This window comes from Berghia stephanieae, chromosome 1, assembly GCF_034508935.2.
Source record: "Berghia stephanieae isolate SIO BIC M18660-M18661 chromosome 1, UCSD_Bste_1.3, whole genome shotgun sequence".
Taxonomy (NCBI): domain Eukaryota; kingdom Metazoa; phylum Mollusca; class Gastropoda; order Nudibranchia; family Aeolidiidae; genus Berghia; species Berghia stephanieae.
In genome coordinates, this window is record NC_088360.1 from 67,202,637 (window position 1) to 67,221,378 (window position 18,742).

At 33.6% G+C, this 18,742-nt stretch overlaps 1 protein-coding gene across 3 annotated transcripts in view; it reads left to right on the forward strand.

Moving 5' to 3' along the window:
- Window positions 1-18,742, forward strand: part of LOC144979961 (KICSTOR complex protein SZT2-like) — a 143,683-nt gene that overhangs the window by 107,257 nt on the left and 17,684 nt on the right. Inside the window, exons 50-60 of one of the 3 annotated variants that reach the window (XM_078927314.1) lie at window positions 2,010-2,039; window positions 6,104-6,231; window positions 8,088-8,319; window positions 8,845-9,035; window positions 9,742-9,892; window positions 10,620-10,792; window positions 11,898-12,068; window positions 12,604-12,880; window positions 14,800-14,928; window positions 17,198-17,283; window positions 17,664-17,903. In XM_078927314.1, the coding sequence (XP_078783440.1) occupies window positions 2,010-2,039; window positions 6,104-6,231; window positions 8,088-8,319; window positions 8,845-9,035; window positions 9,742-9,892; window positions 10,620-10,792; window positions 11,898-12,068; window positions 12,604-12,880; window positions 14,800-14,928; window positions 17,198-17,283; window positions 17,664-17,903 (1,808 nt within the window). The remainder of the gene's footprint in view (window positions 1-2,009; window positions 2,040-6,103; window positions 6,232-8,087; window positions 8,320-8,844; window positions 9,036-9,741; window positions 9,893-10,619; window positions 10,793-11,897; window positions 12,069-12,603; window positions 12,881-14,799; window positions 14,929-17,197; window positions 17,284-17,663; window positions 17,904-18,742) is intronic. The other 2 variants (XM_078927322.1, XM_078927331.1) reach the window with 2 other exon arrangements.

The window sequence follows — 18,742 nt, forward strand, 5'->3', positions numbered from 1 at the left end:
TCAGTTTTTTCAGTCTTTCAATTGTCAACATTGAGACCCTTGATGATTATCTTTCATTGAAACTCCAAAGCCTAATAATAGAATGTAATCCACCACGATCATGTCAGTCAAGTTTTAGACTATTGGGAAAATCCAAATTTGAGTAATTTCTGCTACTGGGTTTTACTGATGAGGATTGCACCCTGCATCATGAAACAGCTTTCTTCATCTGTGGTCACATGTCATGGATCTGAAATCCATTCTCTGTTCGTTATCTATATTTATTTGTTATTCGGAGCAGAGACCAAATTTCAGCCCAAACCTCTGAAAAACTGAAATGCCAATAATGCATTTACTCTATGAAAGAAGCCACCTTGATTTTGTTTTTTTTTCGACAGCCTTGTTATCATTACTGTTTCCCTGTCCTAGATAGACCATAAAGTAAGTTGTTTATGTCAGTTGTTTTTATCCGGATTACCTATCAAGATTTTTTTAATGCCTGAGACTTACATCGGTCGTATTGCGGATTTCAACACAATTGATGCATCTATTGAAAACAGAGTATGAAATACATATTAATTGTTTTGAACAAAATGACTGAAAATTTTCAGACTTTTTGAAAAATGAGCATTTACAGGCCTGGGTGCCTATTATGGTTTTTGTTGTCTTGTGGTTTTGCCTGTAGTCTGGGCATTGATAAAGTCATCTAGTATTGGTATCAATGTGTATGCATTTAGGATAGGAGGTTAGGGGTTGGGAGATGATAAAAAGAATAAAGCCCTCTCAAATATTATATATATATTCTGTTCTTTTCATGATTCATTGCCCCAGTCACCTATCATGTCGGGTTGGACTTGACACTCTATATCGAGTCTACTGTCAAAACTATCAAACTTGGTTTTATTGTATTTCCCTTATTAGGGTTATTTCACAGTTTCATAAATTGCTGAGGGCTGTATTCCTAATCATTTTAATTTGAAGTTCATACTTTTTTGGCCTTTTCTTCATCCCAACATAAGTTGAGACAATGCGTTATGATTTATTGATTTTATACTCCATTGCAATCTCAAATGCACACTGCTGTGGATAAAGATGGTGTTGATATTTTTCCCTATGACCATAGAAAATACGTATTTGAAACCTCATTCCCATATCAAGTTTTCTGAGATCCATTTAAAAACTCTTTAAAATAGATTTTATTTTTACCCGGTGTCTTTATGTCATTGTCTTCTTCGTCTCAAACACAATTAAATGTTCAACTTTTTCTTTTCCATTTCCTAAGCTAGATTTTGGTTGTTGTACTGTTTAAAAATTTGTCACAGCTGGTGTTGATTTTAATAATAAGCTTTCAAATATTCAATATTTATTCTTATTTTGAAGAAAAATGTAAGAAAGTCAAATGAAGAATCTAGTCAGGTTTGATTGGAGAGATGCTATAAATAAAGAAATCAAACAAAGCAAATGACTAGAAACAAACAAGATGTTTTGTGCAAGAGAATAATTTTGTTTTTCAAACTGTGCTGAGTACTGTATCGATATTAAAGTTGTTAAAGTTTCAAGAGAAATCGTAAGTCCACTGATTCAAACTTTTTCAACTGTGAATGTTTTGATATCAAGATTAGAATGTGCTGAGGTAACAAGAAAAAATGACGATAAAGGATAAATTGTAAGCTTCAATTTATTACACGAAAACAGATACTGTAGACATTTCAGGTTTCCCCCTTTATCAACAAAACAGGATGAATGAAACACTACAGACGAATGAGATAATTATCTCATTATTATTCAATATTTATCGTTATTTTTTCTTTCGAGCTTCAAGCAGCAATATTTTCATTAAGGCAACAAGAAAAGCTCGAGTAAAACTGGTAGATTGTTTTTGTTTCTTTTTTTTATATTTTTATAGACATTCAGTGTTCAATATAATAGGATACTAGACATCAGTACAAAAAGAATAAAGGTTTTCATGTCATCATGTTATTAAAACACCCTGCTTTTCACACTGTCTGTCCAATAATGTAAATTTGCAGATTATGATGAAGTAGAAGAAGATGATGACAGTGAGTATGGTTGTTTGTTTTGTTTTCTTGTGTGTACATTCATGATTGTATTAGCTATTTTCTTCCATTCATGTTGTTTTAGAGGGACAATCAGCGTATTAATATGATTTATTATCATTTTCTAAATTTATGTTCTACGTACATAGTGCTTAGAAATTTCCATTTAATTTGAATATTTTTCGTTTATTTTCAATGTTAATAGATTATGTCTGTTTTACCCTATCTTCCAATTTTAAAACTTTTTTTTATTTTGAAAAGATTCTCTTACTGAAATAGATTGGACAATTTTCATTTTGAAATTAAGGTTTTTAATTTGCAATCATAGGTCCAGTGAAATCTCTTAAATACCCCCACCCCCACCCCACCTCCCCACCCCGGGCTTCAAATTACAGTTGGAGATAGAGAATTAACATGAAGGGACTCGTAGCAGATGAAATGCAAGGCTGACAATTATTTCAACCTTAATTTCATTCTTTTTTTTTTCAATGAAAAGTTTTACAAATTAATATAGACCCCGATATGCTGTGCTGATTTTCCAGTAAGTTAAAGTCATATTCTGATATTCATCTTTAATTGTGAACCATTACAATTGTTTAAGGATGTTTTTTTTGTTTTTTTTTCCCCCATTTTCAACTTAAAGAGCGGTCCAAATGTAATATTTAGTTGGGTTTTAAAAATTTGAATGGAGCCTCGATCTCATAATTATTTAAACATTGGAATTCGGTCTTAATTAATAATTAGATTGGTGGTGTCTTTTGACCTCCCATGGTGGGCAGGAGGGTCACTTGCTGTGTCTTCTATCCCCATATTTATTTCTGTTTTCTGAGTTTGCTTTCTGTTGTTGTCTTAGAAGGGGATTACTTGGTCTTGATCTGGCCCTGACTGGAGCATTAGCTGAGAGGGAAACGGTCATATGGATAGTATTAGTTTTGGGAGATTAATTTTTTGTCAGTGTGAATCATCTCTCTTATTTTCTGTTTGTTATAGTTTTTGTTTTGATCATATTTTGTCAACATTTGAGTGTGTTCCTCTTAGTGGGATCCTGTTCTGGTGTCTGGATGAGCCTTTTAAGTGATCTCAAACTAAGTACATCGCTAGATTGCTCTTGGAATTTACCTCTTGTTTCCTATTTGAACCTGTCCCCCGTGTCTTACTTTTAGTGGTTTTACTTGTAATTCTAGATTTTTTTAACTTTCCCATTTTCTTCCTTTTTATTGGCACTGTTATGAATTAAAAGCACCGTAAAACCCTAAAAAAACCCCAAATAAACAATAGATTGGTAAAAAAAATTTAAGGGCTTTGACTATGAACCATCACAATTAATTTCAGGTGGTAAGGATTCCCCTTTGTGAAATATGTGATTGTCATAGATTGGAACATTAATTCAGAAATCCTTTTTTTTTTAACCCAGAGAATTGGAAGGTGAAACAAGATCATTGTCATATTTGTCAAAATGATTCAGTTATCAGTGGGGACTTTCCACCTCTCCCACATGTACATGTTGCTTCAAAGAACCTGAATCCGCAGAGCATCTGGTTGAGCATTGTATTTTGACAAGGCTATTGGGCGGGTTCGCGATGCACACAAATGCAGCAACGAATTTGTTGCCTGGATAGAAAGTCATAATTTTGTAGTGTGAGACAAAACCATTAGAACCTTCTGCAGCCATGAATGAATTGGATAAAAATGAAATTATATGAGTTCTCTAATCCATCCTTTAAAACTATGAAAAGGTTGTTTTTTATTTATGCATTTATGTAGACAATTATTTTCAATAAGAAATAACCCCTCAATAGATGATGTCTTAAATCTTTGATGAGCATTGTCTTTTTTTTTTTAAAAATATTTTGATTAAATTTATTTTATTTTAAGGTAAGAAAATTTTTTTTTTTTAAAGTCTGTCTTGAGATTCCATTGCTGTTGCAGCCCTATTTCTATTCGTTTGAGTGCGCAAAGATTTCATTTTTCCTCCAAGTCATTGTTGGACTGTTTTTTATATGCCTTTAGAAAGAAAGTGTAACTGCATTTATTTTCCTGAAAGCTTCTTTGCCATGGCCATTTGTGGGAGGTTATGTTGGCAGAAGTTGCAAGCAGCCTTCCCTATCACTTTCAGTTTTAGGTCTTTTGTGGGTCTTTTTTTTGGTGTATGTTTAACTTATAAAGCCTATATATGCGCTGTGCAAAATATACAGAGCCAAAATTGTTGTTTCTTGTTTTCTAATTTCTCTAACGGCATTAACAATGTTGTTTATGACAATGTCAAAACTAGATTTAGAATGTTAGATGGTAATTAATTCACTTTGGACAACATGTCTCACTACGTCCTTTTGAAATAAATCTCCATGCCTTAAAACTTTTCAATCTTGTTGGATGCTGTGCTTTTAAAATACTGAAGATGTATTTTGATGCTTTGTAAATTGTATTCAAAGCTATACATTAACACGTTAATGTTGCTTCATAAGCTGAAACACATTTTCGCACACACTTATGAATTATGTACGCTGTATTCCATTCTTTTTGCAATCAACAATGTGTGGTTTTCCACATTTGTAAAATTTACACAACTTATGTCACACGTTACCATATATGATATGTCACGAGCTTGTAGTCAATATGAGAGGGAGTGAAAACATGAAGAAATCCCTTTAGATCTGAACTGACAGTCATTTTGCAATCTAAACCTCTGGAGTATTTTGAAGAGATTTTGCTTTTTTGCCTTAGAATCTCTTTTGAAAAATAAACTTCATGAAATTTATTAGCAAATGGGAAGGTAAAGTTGACATGGAAGAGAAAAATTTGCATATACAAAGTCAGGGAGGAATTTTGTCTTCATCTATGTACTATATCCGTGCAATAATCAAAATGACCATTTCCTTTTGTCCTCATTTAGATTTGCATGTACAATTGTCAGCAATACTGTATTTATAGAACATTTCCTTAAGAAAATGGTGATAGCAATTTCCTGCCTTATGGTGAAATGCAGATTCTGCCTATGGTGTCTCGTCTCATTTCTTGTACACTAGCTTGTGATAACTGTTAGATATTTATCTCTTTAAGAGATGAAGGTAGATAGATAAACTCATCCAAATGAATTGTTGTTAAAGGTTTTATAAAAGAAACGAAACAAACAAACATTGTCGGATCATTAAATGTCAAGCGGTTTAATTATGATAGAGCTTGACTGATGTGGAAATGTTTACATGATATAATCATGGCATCAGTGTACATTGGGATTGAAGATATTTAAATGCTGACCAATGGCTATAAGCTACAAATTGGCATGATTTGCATATATGTGACCCCTCACTTCCAAACGGTTTTAAGTCAGATTTTTCAATTGCCACAAAGCAATCTCAATCATTAGCCATTGAAGCTTGTTAAACAAACAAAATAAGAACATGTGGTGTATATCAAAATACACAAACACACACATAGTCACAAACACATTTTCTGATACACATTATGTGCGTCAACAGCTGATGGCATGACCATATCACATACAGGGCATTAGGGCATTTTGATGGCTGACAGTTTCTCTTATTAGTCAATCAGGAGCTTTAATTTCTATAGTTGTTAGGGAAAATGATTCTGTTGTTTACACTTTTTAACACTAATTATTGGTTAAACCATGAGTCTGTTGAATATGTTATGCTTTCTCTGAGATAGATAAAGACACGCCTTTGCTGTGATATCTTACATACTATTGGTGGAGGAAGCGACTCAGTATTATTAAGCCTTGGAAAGGGAAGCTATCTGAAGGAAATTCAACTCTTGTTTTGAGGGTGTCTCTGAAGGCTGCATTTTTAAACTTGAAAATTATATAACTTATTGCTGCTCTTTATGTTGAATTATTGTATTTATGTAGAAAAACTATTGTTATTCTGGAACCATCACAGGGTCAAATATATTCCCTTTATGGTTGTTATGTGTTGTTAAGAGTAACAGAATGGTGATTAATGCAAGAAGCACAATAAAGATAGATTTTCACTTTAAAAAAAAAATAATTCAAAGTTAAACAACTCTATTTCTATAAGTTTAACAACTCTATTTCTATTTACTTTCAGTTGTAGACAGGGGAGTCAACCCTTTGAATCGCAAATGTACAGTGGAACCACCAAAGAGTGTAACACATGACAAGAACTTCTTCCTCCGCTTTGAGAGGCTGACCAGTTCCAAGTCAACTGTTGAAAAGGTTAGTGTTTATTTATATTAAAGTTTCTTGGTTGTGAATTTAATGAGATAATCTGGCTGATCTTTTTCTGCTCGTCTTTCTTACTTTTTTTTTTTTCCATTTTTCAAAAATTCAACGGGTGGTCACAAAAAAATTAGGCACATTTTGTTGCTTGACAGCAACAAAAGTTTTCCATAGATTCTAATGACTTTTTAAAAAAGCAATCGAACAATATATTATCTCTGTATATATACAATTTCATGCTGCAAAAATAAAAATAAAAATTCACAAAAATCACCAAAATGACATATTTAACGGTTGCAATGAAAGGAACATTGATTCAAATTTTTATCTAATCACTGTCATGAAGAAAATAGGTTCTCTAGGGAGATTGTGGTGTCTACGAGTGTTTCTTGGCTGGGAAGGATGAGAATTCATTGCATTGAAACACGGACAGCCAAGGCTAATACTGATTCTTACATCCAGCTTTTAGAAAGCAAACTTCTGCCAGACTGTAGGGCTTTATCCCCATTAAACAATTTCATATGACATCAGGATGGAGCAATTGCACATAGCAGTTAACATACGCAGCAGTTTTTTAACATTGAACAAGATTGATTTTATCTCAAAAGAAAAATGGTCACCCTAATCATGGGACTTGAATCCTGTGCATTATTGCATTTGGAATTTGTTGAAAAACTATACAGGCAACAGATGGTGGAGACCCTCAAGGAAAGAAGTCAAGAATGTTGAGAGCAGATCACTGAAAATGAGATGAGAAAATCAATTTCAATTTGGAAGGAAAGATTGTTATCCAACAAAATATTGGATTGACTGCCCATTTAGAACATTAAATTATGTGTGCGTCTGATATTTAAATTTTTTGCATGGTTTACTAGAACTTGGCTTACATCTTTGTTTCTCAATTTAATGTGATGATTTAAAAAAAAAAAAATACTGCTTGAAAATTGATTTATGCATATGTGTGAAGGGTTTTCAACCGTTTGAATAATGTCTCATTTTTTTGTGAACACCCAATAAATAAAATGTATCCCTGGTCAGTCAGGAATTGTCACTTCAGGGTGAAAGCCAAACAATCTTTGATGTTATCAATCAGTCAAAATTTCTGGATTTGGCAAGCAAGAAATTAATGCTTTTATTTTCAAGACTCTAAAACACTGTGTCCCAATAACCTCAAAGCAATATTTTTTCCTGACCAATTGAGAACATGAAGAACACATTAACGATGGTTTATTAAATTAGTTTCAAATTAAAAACTTGATATTATTACTAAAATTGCATATTATTAGTTGTGGCAGCTGCAGCAGCAGCAGCAGTTAGTAGTAGCAGTTAGTAGCAGCAGTAGGAGAAGTAGTGGCAGGAGTAGTAGTAGTAGTAGTAGTAGTAGTAGTAGTAGTAGTAGTAGTAGTAGTAGTAGTAGTAGTAGTAGTAGTAGTTTTGAATGAAGGACATGAGAGCAGGGATTGTATATAATGAGCTTGTGATTATTAAGGTGAAGAAGTAAATTACACACCTAAAAAAGTATAAAATGTGAATGGAATGAAATTATACCAACAATTCACTAACTGCAAGACAACCATGTTTAATCATAGCTGGTTTCCATTTCAAAATCTTATGATAGCTATGAGATAACTTGGTATACATTGAGCCAATGTGAGAGAGCTAGTCAATGTTGAACCATGCATATATTCTGTTAAGCTATTTGTTAAAATTAAGATTATCTATATTTTCACTACAGTATCCTTTTATATATATTATTATTATTGACAACCTGAAAATAGCCATAAGCCTACAATGCTGCACGTTGTACAAAGCACTCACTCTCAAATGATAACACTCTTTCTATGGTTTTCCAGCAGCTGAATTTCTCCAAAATTCCAACTGAGCACTCCCCAATACCCCAAAGTCAGGTATCCCGTCAGTCCTCCTTACTTGGAGCAGTCAGCCAACAAGGAGACAAAATCTTTCCAGATGTGACGTCACAGGATAGACAGAAAATGACTAAGTATGAGGAAGGAGAGACAGGCAGTCTACATCCAGTCTTCTGTTCTACCATGGAACCCTGGATGAGCTTTTGTCACAGTATTGGTGTGTGGAGCTTTGGGTTTTTTTAACAACTTTTTAAAAAAATATTTTGTGTTGAAAATAGAATATGATACATTATGATATTATTTTTTTTTCAAATTAAAAAAATTGAGAGTTCATTTAGCTCAATGTCTACTAGATGTGCTCAATGTTCTTGGCAATGGGTCCCAAGCCAAAAGCAACATGTAACATGTTCGTAGTGGAAGTAGGGCGCTGTTACAATATGTTTTTTAAACAGAGACAAAGCTAATACTGGTCGGGTACCCGTTTTACACATGAGGGCAGTGAGAGTGTGAGTATAGAGCCTTTTCCAAGGACTCAACTTTGCATCACCCACAACAGTGGAACTCAAACCAAGGACCTACCAGTCTAAAAGCGAGTGTCAAACCAAAAAATCACGAAGCCACTCACATTACACTATGAAAACTACCGGGTGAAAATACAAGAATGGCATCAAGACTTCTCAGTCTACCCTTTTATAACTCCAATAACAAAAACATTAACAGTTTCTATTCCATACTACTCTAGATGTACCAGCGATGATGAAAGTGAGTTTCCAGTTCCAGAGTCGATTTTGTATGGACTTTGTCATGAAGGAGTTGTTACAATCCATCCCCACCATTTCATCAGACACGACCCTCAGGATCTTTAAGGTTCTCCAGAATCCTCCTGGGGATCCACAAGGCATTCTTTTTACTCCTTGTAAAAGGTCTTCTAAGGTATGCTCTTACTTCATTGATTTTTCTTTACTTACGTTAACTTCTATTATTTTACTTGTTTTGGGGGGGTTTCTTTGTAGCTTGTCAAAAGGTGAATAATATTTTCTCTCCCTTTTGTCAGGTGAGGTTGGGCATATCTCTAGTTTCAGGGTTTTTTTTTTATATCATCGTGAAATAAAATATAGGGTCATGTGAATTTTCAGTATATTGGATGCTTGTTTGTTTGTTTTTTTGTTTTTAAACATGCAAAAAAAAACTTATTAATAAATAAGTACACAAATTAATATATAAATAAATTTTGAAACAAACAACATTAATCGATGGCTTTTTACAACAGTCTGATAATTCTTCGCTCGTCAAATACCATTTGAATGATTTGGGCAATAGCTGCAAAAATCATGCTCAAACCAGAACAAAGCATTCGTTGACAAAAGGATTCTCTTCTTTTAAATTTTAACATTTTTAAATCGGGCAGTTTGTTTTTCTATGTGGTCCATTTGATTTATTTATATAATTTAAGAAAAAAAAATGTTTTTTCAGAGAACTGTTCTTGACTTTTTTTCTTTTTTTTTCTTCTACCAGTTTTTGCCCAATTTTGCTTCACCAAATAATGCATATTTGCTGTTTGTTTGTTCTTTCTTCCTCTATTTCACTCTTTCTTTTTTTTATTTATTACAACAATTGTATACTCTTTCTTATGTAACAGGAAAACAATGCCAAGACACTAATCCAGAAGTTCTCATCTGCTGGCATGAAAGTAAACATGATGGCAATTGGGCGTAACCTTGACCAGTGGCAGGCCATGGTACAGGATGATCCAGATACTCAGCCCTCTATTGGTGCCAGTACTCTCAGAGGTAGGAATCTCCATTCCAACAGTTCACTCGTCCATGATACCAGGGTCTTAGCAAGTTTATCTTACCATAAATCTTAAAGCCTTTTCTTTTATTCCAGCAATGCATTATTCTTGCTATTTTTATTCTGCTCTTTACATTAATATTATTTACTACCAAGTAAATGATTATCTTACATCAATTGGGATAATTTGTTATATAGGGTAAAATGATGACTAAAGAGACTAAAAACTCGGCACACTTGATTTCTGTCTCCAGTCCATCTCATCATCTTCACTAACTTTCCCGACCTCCAATCATCCAGCCTGTTGGATTCTTTTACTTTTTTTTTTTTACTTACCAGCCTCTTTTGTTATTCTTCTTCAAATATATGTTGTTGGTTTTTTTCTTGTGTTTTTTTAAGCTGGTCTCGATAGGCAGGTAATTTTATTTTTTTTGGTCACATATTTTAGTCGTCATTTGACTAGGGATTGTTCAGTGGAGGTAAACTAATATATAGAAAAAAGTCGAGGGTGTCACCAAAGGCAGTCATTATGGACAGGTGGTCATTATGTGGATATGGTCGCTAAGGTAGGTTTGACTACATCAACAAAAGATATGCCTCAAAAGAGTGTTTTTATGTAACATTCATAATACATATTTCTTTTCTTTAAAAAAAAAATGAAATCCTACATTAGAGGTGTGAAAACTTAATTCCACAACTATTTTTCTTCATGCCCCATTCATCTAGTCTATCGCAAAGGCCAACGATTTTTGCCTCAAGTTTTGAACCAGGCAGACACCCAGAAAGAGCAGAAAGACATCAGCCACTCCAAGAGCATGGATCAGACAGACTCTAGTTGTGTAGAGAAGCAGTTTGTACCCAGGCAAAAGTTATTGCTAATTGTGTGTGAGAATAAAGAGGTAAGATGAGAAAAGTTAATAGTTTATAAATGTTTTAAATTTTCAGTGAAGAGGCTGTATGATATCAGTTTTCATCAACTATAGGCAGGCTTCTGTTACCTTCTAATCTTATAAGGTACCTTATCATCTTTACCAAGAGAACATTGATATGACTCATGCTCCAATTACTCTGGCCTCATTGAACCACAATTTGTTGAAGTCTGAGTCACATCGATGTAATTTACCAGTAGATTTTGGACGATCAAACCACTGGATTTATGACACTCCCTCAAGCCAACTCAAACAAACATAGCTGGTTGTTTACAAACAACAGGATTAAAGAAATCGACGTTTCTCTGCTTATTTTTATTGTTTTTAGAATGCCAGCTTGGTGACAAGTTCTCACTTGATTTCTCAGAAACATTTAGGGCTACACATTGTTTTTGTGCGTTGATACGATTGATTAGGATGATAGAACAGATGTTTTTTTAAATTAAATACATACTATGGTATTAGCTGTATAATTTGCTTAGATTAATAATCACTGCCGTTGTTTGGTAACTGTTCTGACTTTCCAAGCCAGCTCAAGGGGCGTGATTATAATCTCCTCCACTACAAGTCTATTGCTTTCTTGGTGAAAATGGTCAGTTATCTTGTCAGGTTAGAGGGAACTTGGAAATATTTCTTGCTGTTTCATGAATGGAAACATTTATTTAATGAAGAATCAGTAAAAACATTTATAGTATTTTTAGAAAATTCATATGTAAGATTTACTGATGGGAAGATGATAATATCATTTTAAGAAAGAAAATTAAATTGCTTTCATATTTTAAAGTTAGTTATAAATAAGGGACTTTGTTGCACAGTCATATATTTAGCTTTGTAATCTGGAGGTCATGGGTTCGCATCCCATCTGCCGCACTGTGCGGCTTTATTCAAGTCCCCTTGTTTGCCCTAGCTTATGGAGTACTGTTTTTTACAGCAACCTAGAGTTATGCTTATTCCTAAAAAAAAAATAAAGGTTCTTCATAAAGAAAAAAAAAGTATAATAAGAGAAATAATAGGTTACAAATTTCATGAGAAATTCTCAATGATAATACCAATCCTGTTTTTGTTTTTCTTCCAGCTAACTCTGCTGTTGTACAACTGGGCTAGTGACATGGCCAGCCAAGTAGAGAAGACAGTGGGTCGTCTAATTCAATGGAACAATGCAAGAAGTCACATCTTGGACAGTATTGTGGCTCAGAAGATGGGACTTTTTCATCACATGACCTTCTCAGACCTCAACCATCCTGTGGTAATTGGAGACAATAAACAAAAAAATGAATATAACAGCTTCATAAAAAAAAAAAGAACAAAATACCAAGCATGGAACGTTTCAGGTTCAAAACCCTTCTTCAGCCAACAACAAAAAACAATGAAAACATATTACCAAAAAACCAGGTGATGGCAGAGAACATCTCTCTGCTGTCGATCTGGTTATTTTTTAGTAATGTATTTATGTTTTCATTGTTTTTGTTGTTGGCTGAAGAAGGGTTCTGAACCTGAAACATTCCGTGTTTGTTTTTTTGTTCTTTGTCGAAGGTGTCATAGTCATTTTTATTTATTACTTTTTATAGTCCACAGCTTCTAGCAGCTTCGTATCACCTTGAAATGGTGACAACTTACCTTGAATGATATTCCTTTATTGATTTCATTTTCCATGATTGGCATTACGTCACCTGGCTCCCCCATATTTTTTATATAGTTTGACATAAATTGATTGTCTATTTTAAAATTTGTCCTGTTGGTTTATTTTATTTTTTACCTTCTTATCATTTCATCCATCACAGGGACAAAACCCTTATACTCAGTCTGTAGCAGAAGTTGATAGCCTGATTCGTCACCATGCTCCATCCAAGGACTACCAGCGTCGACACAGCAGTTTGTCTCACAAGGAGAGAGAAAAGGCCTACGCCCATTCCAGGAAGCACATCTTGCCCTTTGACCAGACGTATAAAAACTTGTGTCCCCCAAAGTCTCTGGATCAACTACTTTGTAGTTTTTCATCAGATCCTGTCTGTCGACATGGGTTCCAGGCCCAAGAAATTAGGTTGAACTCAAGGCAAGGTAAGATATTGTGATGTTGGTTTTTTCTTTCAAAGCACCCATACTAATAGTTTGTTTTGTGAAAATACCCTAGAGACTATTAAATAACACATTTGAAGAGAGAATATGAGAATTTTAATTTTAGATACACGTTGATACTCAACCAAGATTACAAAATGTTTATACATAGATGAGAATTGGTCAGTTCAAGTATCAGTAGTTGATTGTGTCTGAGTTACGTTTCTGATAGATTTTCTTATGATATAAGTTGGTATAATGTACAAGAGTAAAAAAATTAAAGGCATTATTTTATTTATTTATTTATTTATTTATCAGTTTATTTATTGATCAATTTATTTATATAAATAAATATTGTAGATAATCAACGGGTAATAGAACTAATCTTTACTTTTAAAATGATTTGCAAGTTACTTGTATATCGATCTGTAAAAAGTTTTATAATTTTTATATTTACCAGTATTTCCGTGTTCTTTGGCCAAAAAATTTTTTAAAGACTAGATTATCATAAATGTTTAGTTCATATACTCCACCAGTATTACCATGTGTATCAAAACTCTTTCCTTTCCAGTCTCTTAGAGAATAGAAATCTTAACCTGTGTTTTCATTGTAAATCACCTGAATTTAACACTCATGTCACAACTGACATCAACGTGTTGATTGTTGTAACAACTGTTCCTTGTACATTTATTGTAACACTATATTTTACTTTAAGATTAACCATGAGGGCTAGATTAAAACATATTGCGTGTTTTACCTCGAACTATAAATTCCTTTGGGAAATTATAGTTTGCGTTTTTTATATCAACATTACTGCCAAACATTATTCCAATTGCATAGCTATACTGGTGTTTATTCTGGAAGAATAATAAGATATGTTGAGGGTCATTAATTATACAATGGCGTCTACTATAGTGCCCTAAATTGTGAATATCCGCTCAGCTTGGGTGGATATTACTTCATTTTCGGGGGGGGGGGGGGGGGGGGGGGGGGGGAGTTGTTGAGTTTGTTTTGTTTTTATTTTGGGGGGGGGGGGGGGGTATTCTTTTTTTTTTTTTTTTGGTATTAATTTTCTCTCTTTATTAACCCTATGTTTTCTTATCAAACCATCTTTCTGAGTGCTGATCTTTTGATCTTGGTTTTCACCTCATATCTTCTTTTTTCTTTTTAGTCATTGTATGATTCTTCTGTCCATTTAATTCATCACTTCTGCATGTCTGAACTCACCAATCAGCCAGCCAAGCTTCTGAAATTTGTTAGAGTCTTGATTGAGTGATCAATAATTATTTTTTCCAATTACTTGAGAGATGAGGATTACATTCCTTATGTTATTCTCTGAATAGATGATACTTGTTGACTTGTAAAGATGTATGTTGAAGTTGGCAAGGGCTGCATCAAGTTAATCAGCACATTGTATAGAGATAGTTTAGTAAAGAAAATGTGTGGTAGATCACTCAATCAAGGGGTTCCGTTTGAGGATAAGTTTAAAATCTTAAGACTTTAAATGCATCATTGAGTATTTCCTCTGTTCAATATATTTTTTTTTTTTCTTTCGGGAGACCAGTTACCACTATAGTAAGCAATACCTATTGTACATCGAAACAAATAAAACTGCTGACTGTTCATCATTAATCTGGCCCTGATGGCCTTATTCAGCATCGACAAAATCAATTGTACTATTCATAACATAACATCAACTCCCAGTGTCTTTAAAATGGTGATTTGAGAATTGAGACATATTAAAATAATAATTTGAAAAGTTGAGTTTTATAATTCATATTCCATATTGCCAGCAAAGATATTTGAGTTCTGTAGGCAATTTAATTCATTGCAAAGCTGATGAAGAAGGCGTGATGCTAATAAATCAATCAGATTTTCAAGGTCTGGTAATCTACATGATATATTCATATCCCATTCATAAGACAAATCCCAAGTCAGTACCTCTAGTCGTAAAGATCCCACTGATGAAAAGGTGTCTGTGTCTGGAATTCAAGACCAGGTGTTCCAACACGGATTCCAACTTCTCGACACTCAGAAGATGTGTATCAAAGGTAAGGAACAGATTGGGGAAAGAAGATCATGAATAGCTGTCTGCTGACAAAGCTGAGATGTTCGTTATGTTTTTGTTTTTTTTCACAATAAATTTGATGCTTTTCCCTGATATATTCTGATGTGTCGTGTTGCATGGCTTGGATTTGTGTGTTTGTGTGTTTTTTTGTTTTTTTGGGGTTTTTGTTTGTTTTGTTTTGTTTTGTTTTTTTGTTTTATTTTATTTACACTTGTGAGCTTTTGAAGTTTGAAAAAGAGTCATTAAAAAATTTTTTGGTACCAATTTCCTAATTGTTCAGTGTAAGAATTGATGCTATAATCTTTGAAGTTTATTGATTTTTTAATATTTTTTTTTTTGGATACCCTGATTAAATCTAATGCTTGTTTCCCATATGTGAAACCCTATTTCCCAATTTGGGTATTTTTTTGTTTTGTTTTATTTATTTTTTTTATGAATCATATTATTATTTTTTTCTTCATGTTATCAGAGTTGGTAGTGATAGCATTATCTTTTGTTTCAGTGCCCATTGTTCACTCTTTATTCGTATTTACAATGAATGGAATAAAAAGTGATAGAGAGGATTCCAACATTAAATTTTAGGGCAAGTCTAGATAATGTATCAATTTGAGATATGTCACAAAACTTCTCTTCAATTATCATTGGCAATCTATTTAAAAGATATGTTTTCTTTCCAGATATTGGATTAAAAATAATTTGACCTGGACATAAGCTGAGAAAATTATTAGGCTTGATGGTATCACTGTCGTGTGTATATTAAGTGAACCTCTCATGTTAAATGTTGAATCTAATTTCAAAAAAAATAAATAAATAAATAAAATTCCCTATATTCATCCCCATGGGGAAATTTTTCTTTAGGGTCTATTCCAAGGGAAGACTGGAATAACCCAGGCGTCAGCCGCAGTGCAGCGCTGCAAAGTGAGTTAGGACGAGGTGACTTGCTCAAGGCCACACAGCGCGGCGGGTGATCAAACTCGGTATCTTTTGGGTAGGAAGCAAAGACCATACCGTTGAGCGACGCTGGCTTTTAAAAAAATATTGTTACTGAGCCTGTTTGAAATCATTTTGCTCCTTTTTTTGTTTTGCCTTGGTGTAACTTGTTTTGTATGAGGTTATATTATTATATTTGAATATTGATTAGTTGTAAGTATCCGAGATTTACGAGTTGCCAGCATGTGACATGTTCCTCAAGAACTTATGAATTTTAATATAAACTTAGATTATGAATAACTGTGTTATCTGCTTTTGTAATTGAATTCTTTGTGTGTACATGTGCTTGTGTGCGTGTGTGTGTGTGTGTGTGTTTCTGAAAGAGATTAAGAGTTTGAAATGTTTGGTTCATGGAAAGCGCTTAACTAAATGTCAGTTGCTTTTTATGTGTGTGTGTGTGGGTGGGTGGATGTGTGTGTGTGTTTGTGTGTGTGTGTGTTTAAGAAAGTGTGTGTGTGTGGGGGGGGGGGGGGTGTGATTAATAGTTAACATTGAATAAAGAACGTTTTGTACAACCAAATCTTTCACTCATTTGACTATGTCCAATTGTGATTCATGACCCAAGCTAACACAGTTACAAAAGATTTGAATACAAAATAAGAAATTGGATTTCATTGCTTATAATAACTTTGTTTCTATTTGTTGTCATTGTTTGTAAGTCACTTTAAGCATGTGCATGTATGCTTAACTGCATGATAATAAAATGTTGAATGTTTACTGCTTATAGATGTTTGTTTGGTAAGTTCAGAAAGGGAGAACTTTTATAGAAGTTTGTCTCTGTCATTTTTTTTTATCTATTCCTTTCACGATGTATTAAAAAAACTAAAAAAAACAATTGGCTATCTGAGAAGTTTTGTATTTTTTATTATTTTTTTTTGTTGTTGTTTTTTCTAGTATCTTTTCATTATTCTCCTTTCAGTGAATGTAGCTACATTCTTTCGTTCTGTATGATTTTTTTCAGGGGGTGGGGGGGGGGGAGGGAGAAATGAGAACTTGTGGTTTATAACCTTCTTTTCATATATTTTTTGACAAATTACTTCTGTTTTTATGACAGCCAGTCAATTCCTTTTGTACTTTAAATGTAGAAATTTTTCTGTGATTGAAATAATTTATTTATTATTTTGGAATTCAAATTTAGGATCTTTGCTCCATAGAAATATTTAACAATAATGTTTATTGTGATCTTTTTTGCTATTTTCCATTTTGAGATGGACTGAAAAATGTGTAGATCAGTCACAGCGTTTTTCTATTATTGTCCACAGAGGAAGAACGGAGCACATTACGCCAGCTTTATTATATGGGATGGTCACAGGCCAATTCGGAAGCACACTCAAATCATCCTGTTATGGTATGAAATACTATCACCATCACCATTTTCCTTATCATCAACATCATCATCATCATCATCATCATCATCATCATCATCATCATCATCATCATCATCATCATCATCATCATCACCACCACCATCATCGTCTTCTTCATCATCATCATCACTATTATTATTATTATTATTATTATTATTATTATTATTACTATTATTATTATCACCATCATATCATCAACTTCGCCATCATCATTACTGCAAGCTTTCATCATTCAATAGAATAAGCAATTTTGAAAATTCCTCTTTTGATCTAACCAATTTATAAATCATACCTATTTATAATTATTTTTTTTCTTTCCAAAGAAGATCATTAAAAAAAATGTGTTCTTTCAATTGTATAGGAAGAATATTTAACTCAGTTAAAGAGAACTGGTCGTTTGTTCCATTACTGTGCTACACCCATGGTGTTCTGTGCCAAATGGAGACATAATGTGGTTCAGAAAACTGTCTGCCAAATGGACTCAGGAAATCAGCCAAAAGAGATGTCTTCCATCTCTGTCCTATCTTTAAACACAGCCACTACCGTCATCAACTCATCACAGGCCACCACCCCTGCAACTCCTGACAAGTCACATAAAACTGTAAGTTCAAAGAGGAATATTTTTGAAAGATAGGAATTTTGGAAAAAGGATCAAAGTATACAGGGTTTTATTTTGACCTTTACGTACACTACAAGAATAAAGATCAGTGTATAGATGCATATCACATACTTGAATCAGTGACACTGCTGTTGCTGTTAAACACAAAGTGTCTATACCACATTTTGATTGAATGTTGTTTACAAATAAGGAATAATTTGGACAATTTGGTGGTAGCGCCTTCCACTGCGAGTTATTGACAGTCCCAACCTTATTTCGCATTTTGTGATTGAAGTTGCCCATCATGGGGATATGAGAATGTAATCAATTTGTGTTGGTTTGTAGATGGGTCTTTGGGCAGATATGTTACAGTGGTTTTACACCCCTGCTGATGGAAGAATGTTGATAAAGCTACAAGTTTTAGCTCTCTCATAAAGCCTAAAAAGTTCTCAGTTTACAGTTTACAGTTCAAATCACCAAGAAGAATTACACAGTTATATGAGTTCACTTTATTCAGTAGATGGTTAAGTTCTGAGAGAGTATCTAATGGGAGGGAAAAGTTTCTGTTTCCTTCCTGTATGAGGCATATAAATAGCTATTATTAAAAGATTACAGGGATGGGTCGGGCTCTAGTGTATACTATTCTAGAGCCTATGCACGTGATGCATTTTGTAACTTTTTCAATTAACAGAGCCACCTCTGTGAAAGAGGAGGTACATGTTCTGTGGTGATAAGGTTGTGGTTCTAAGGGAAACAGTCATTGTCATGGGTCTCTATGAGGGTAAGGATGTCATAATTTTCCAAAGCTGCTCATATTGTTCTATTTTTCATTGAAAGAAAGG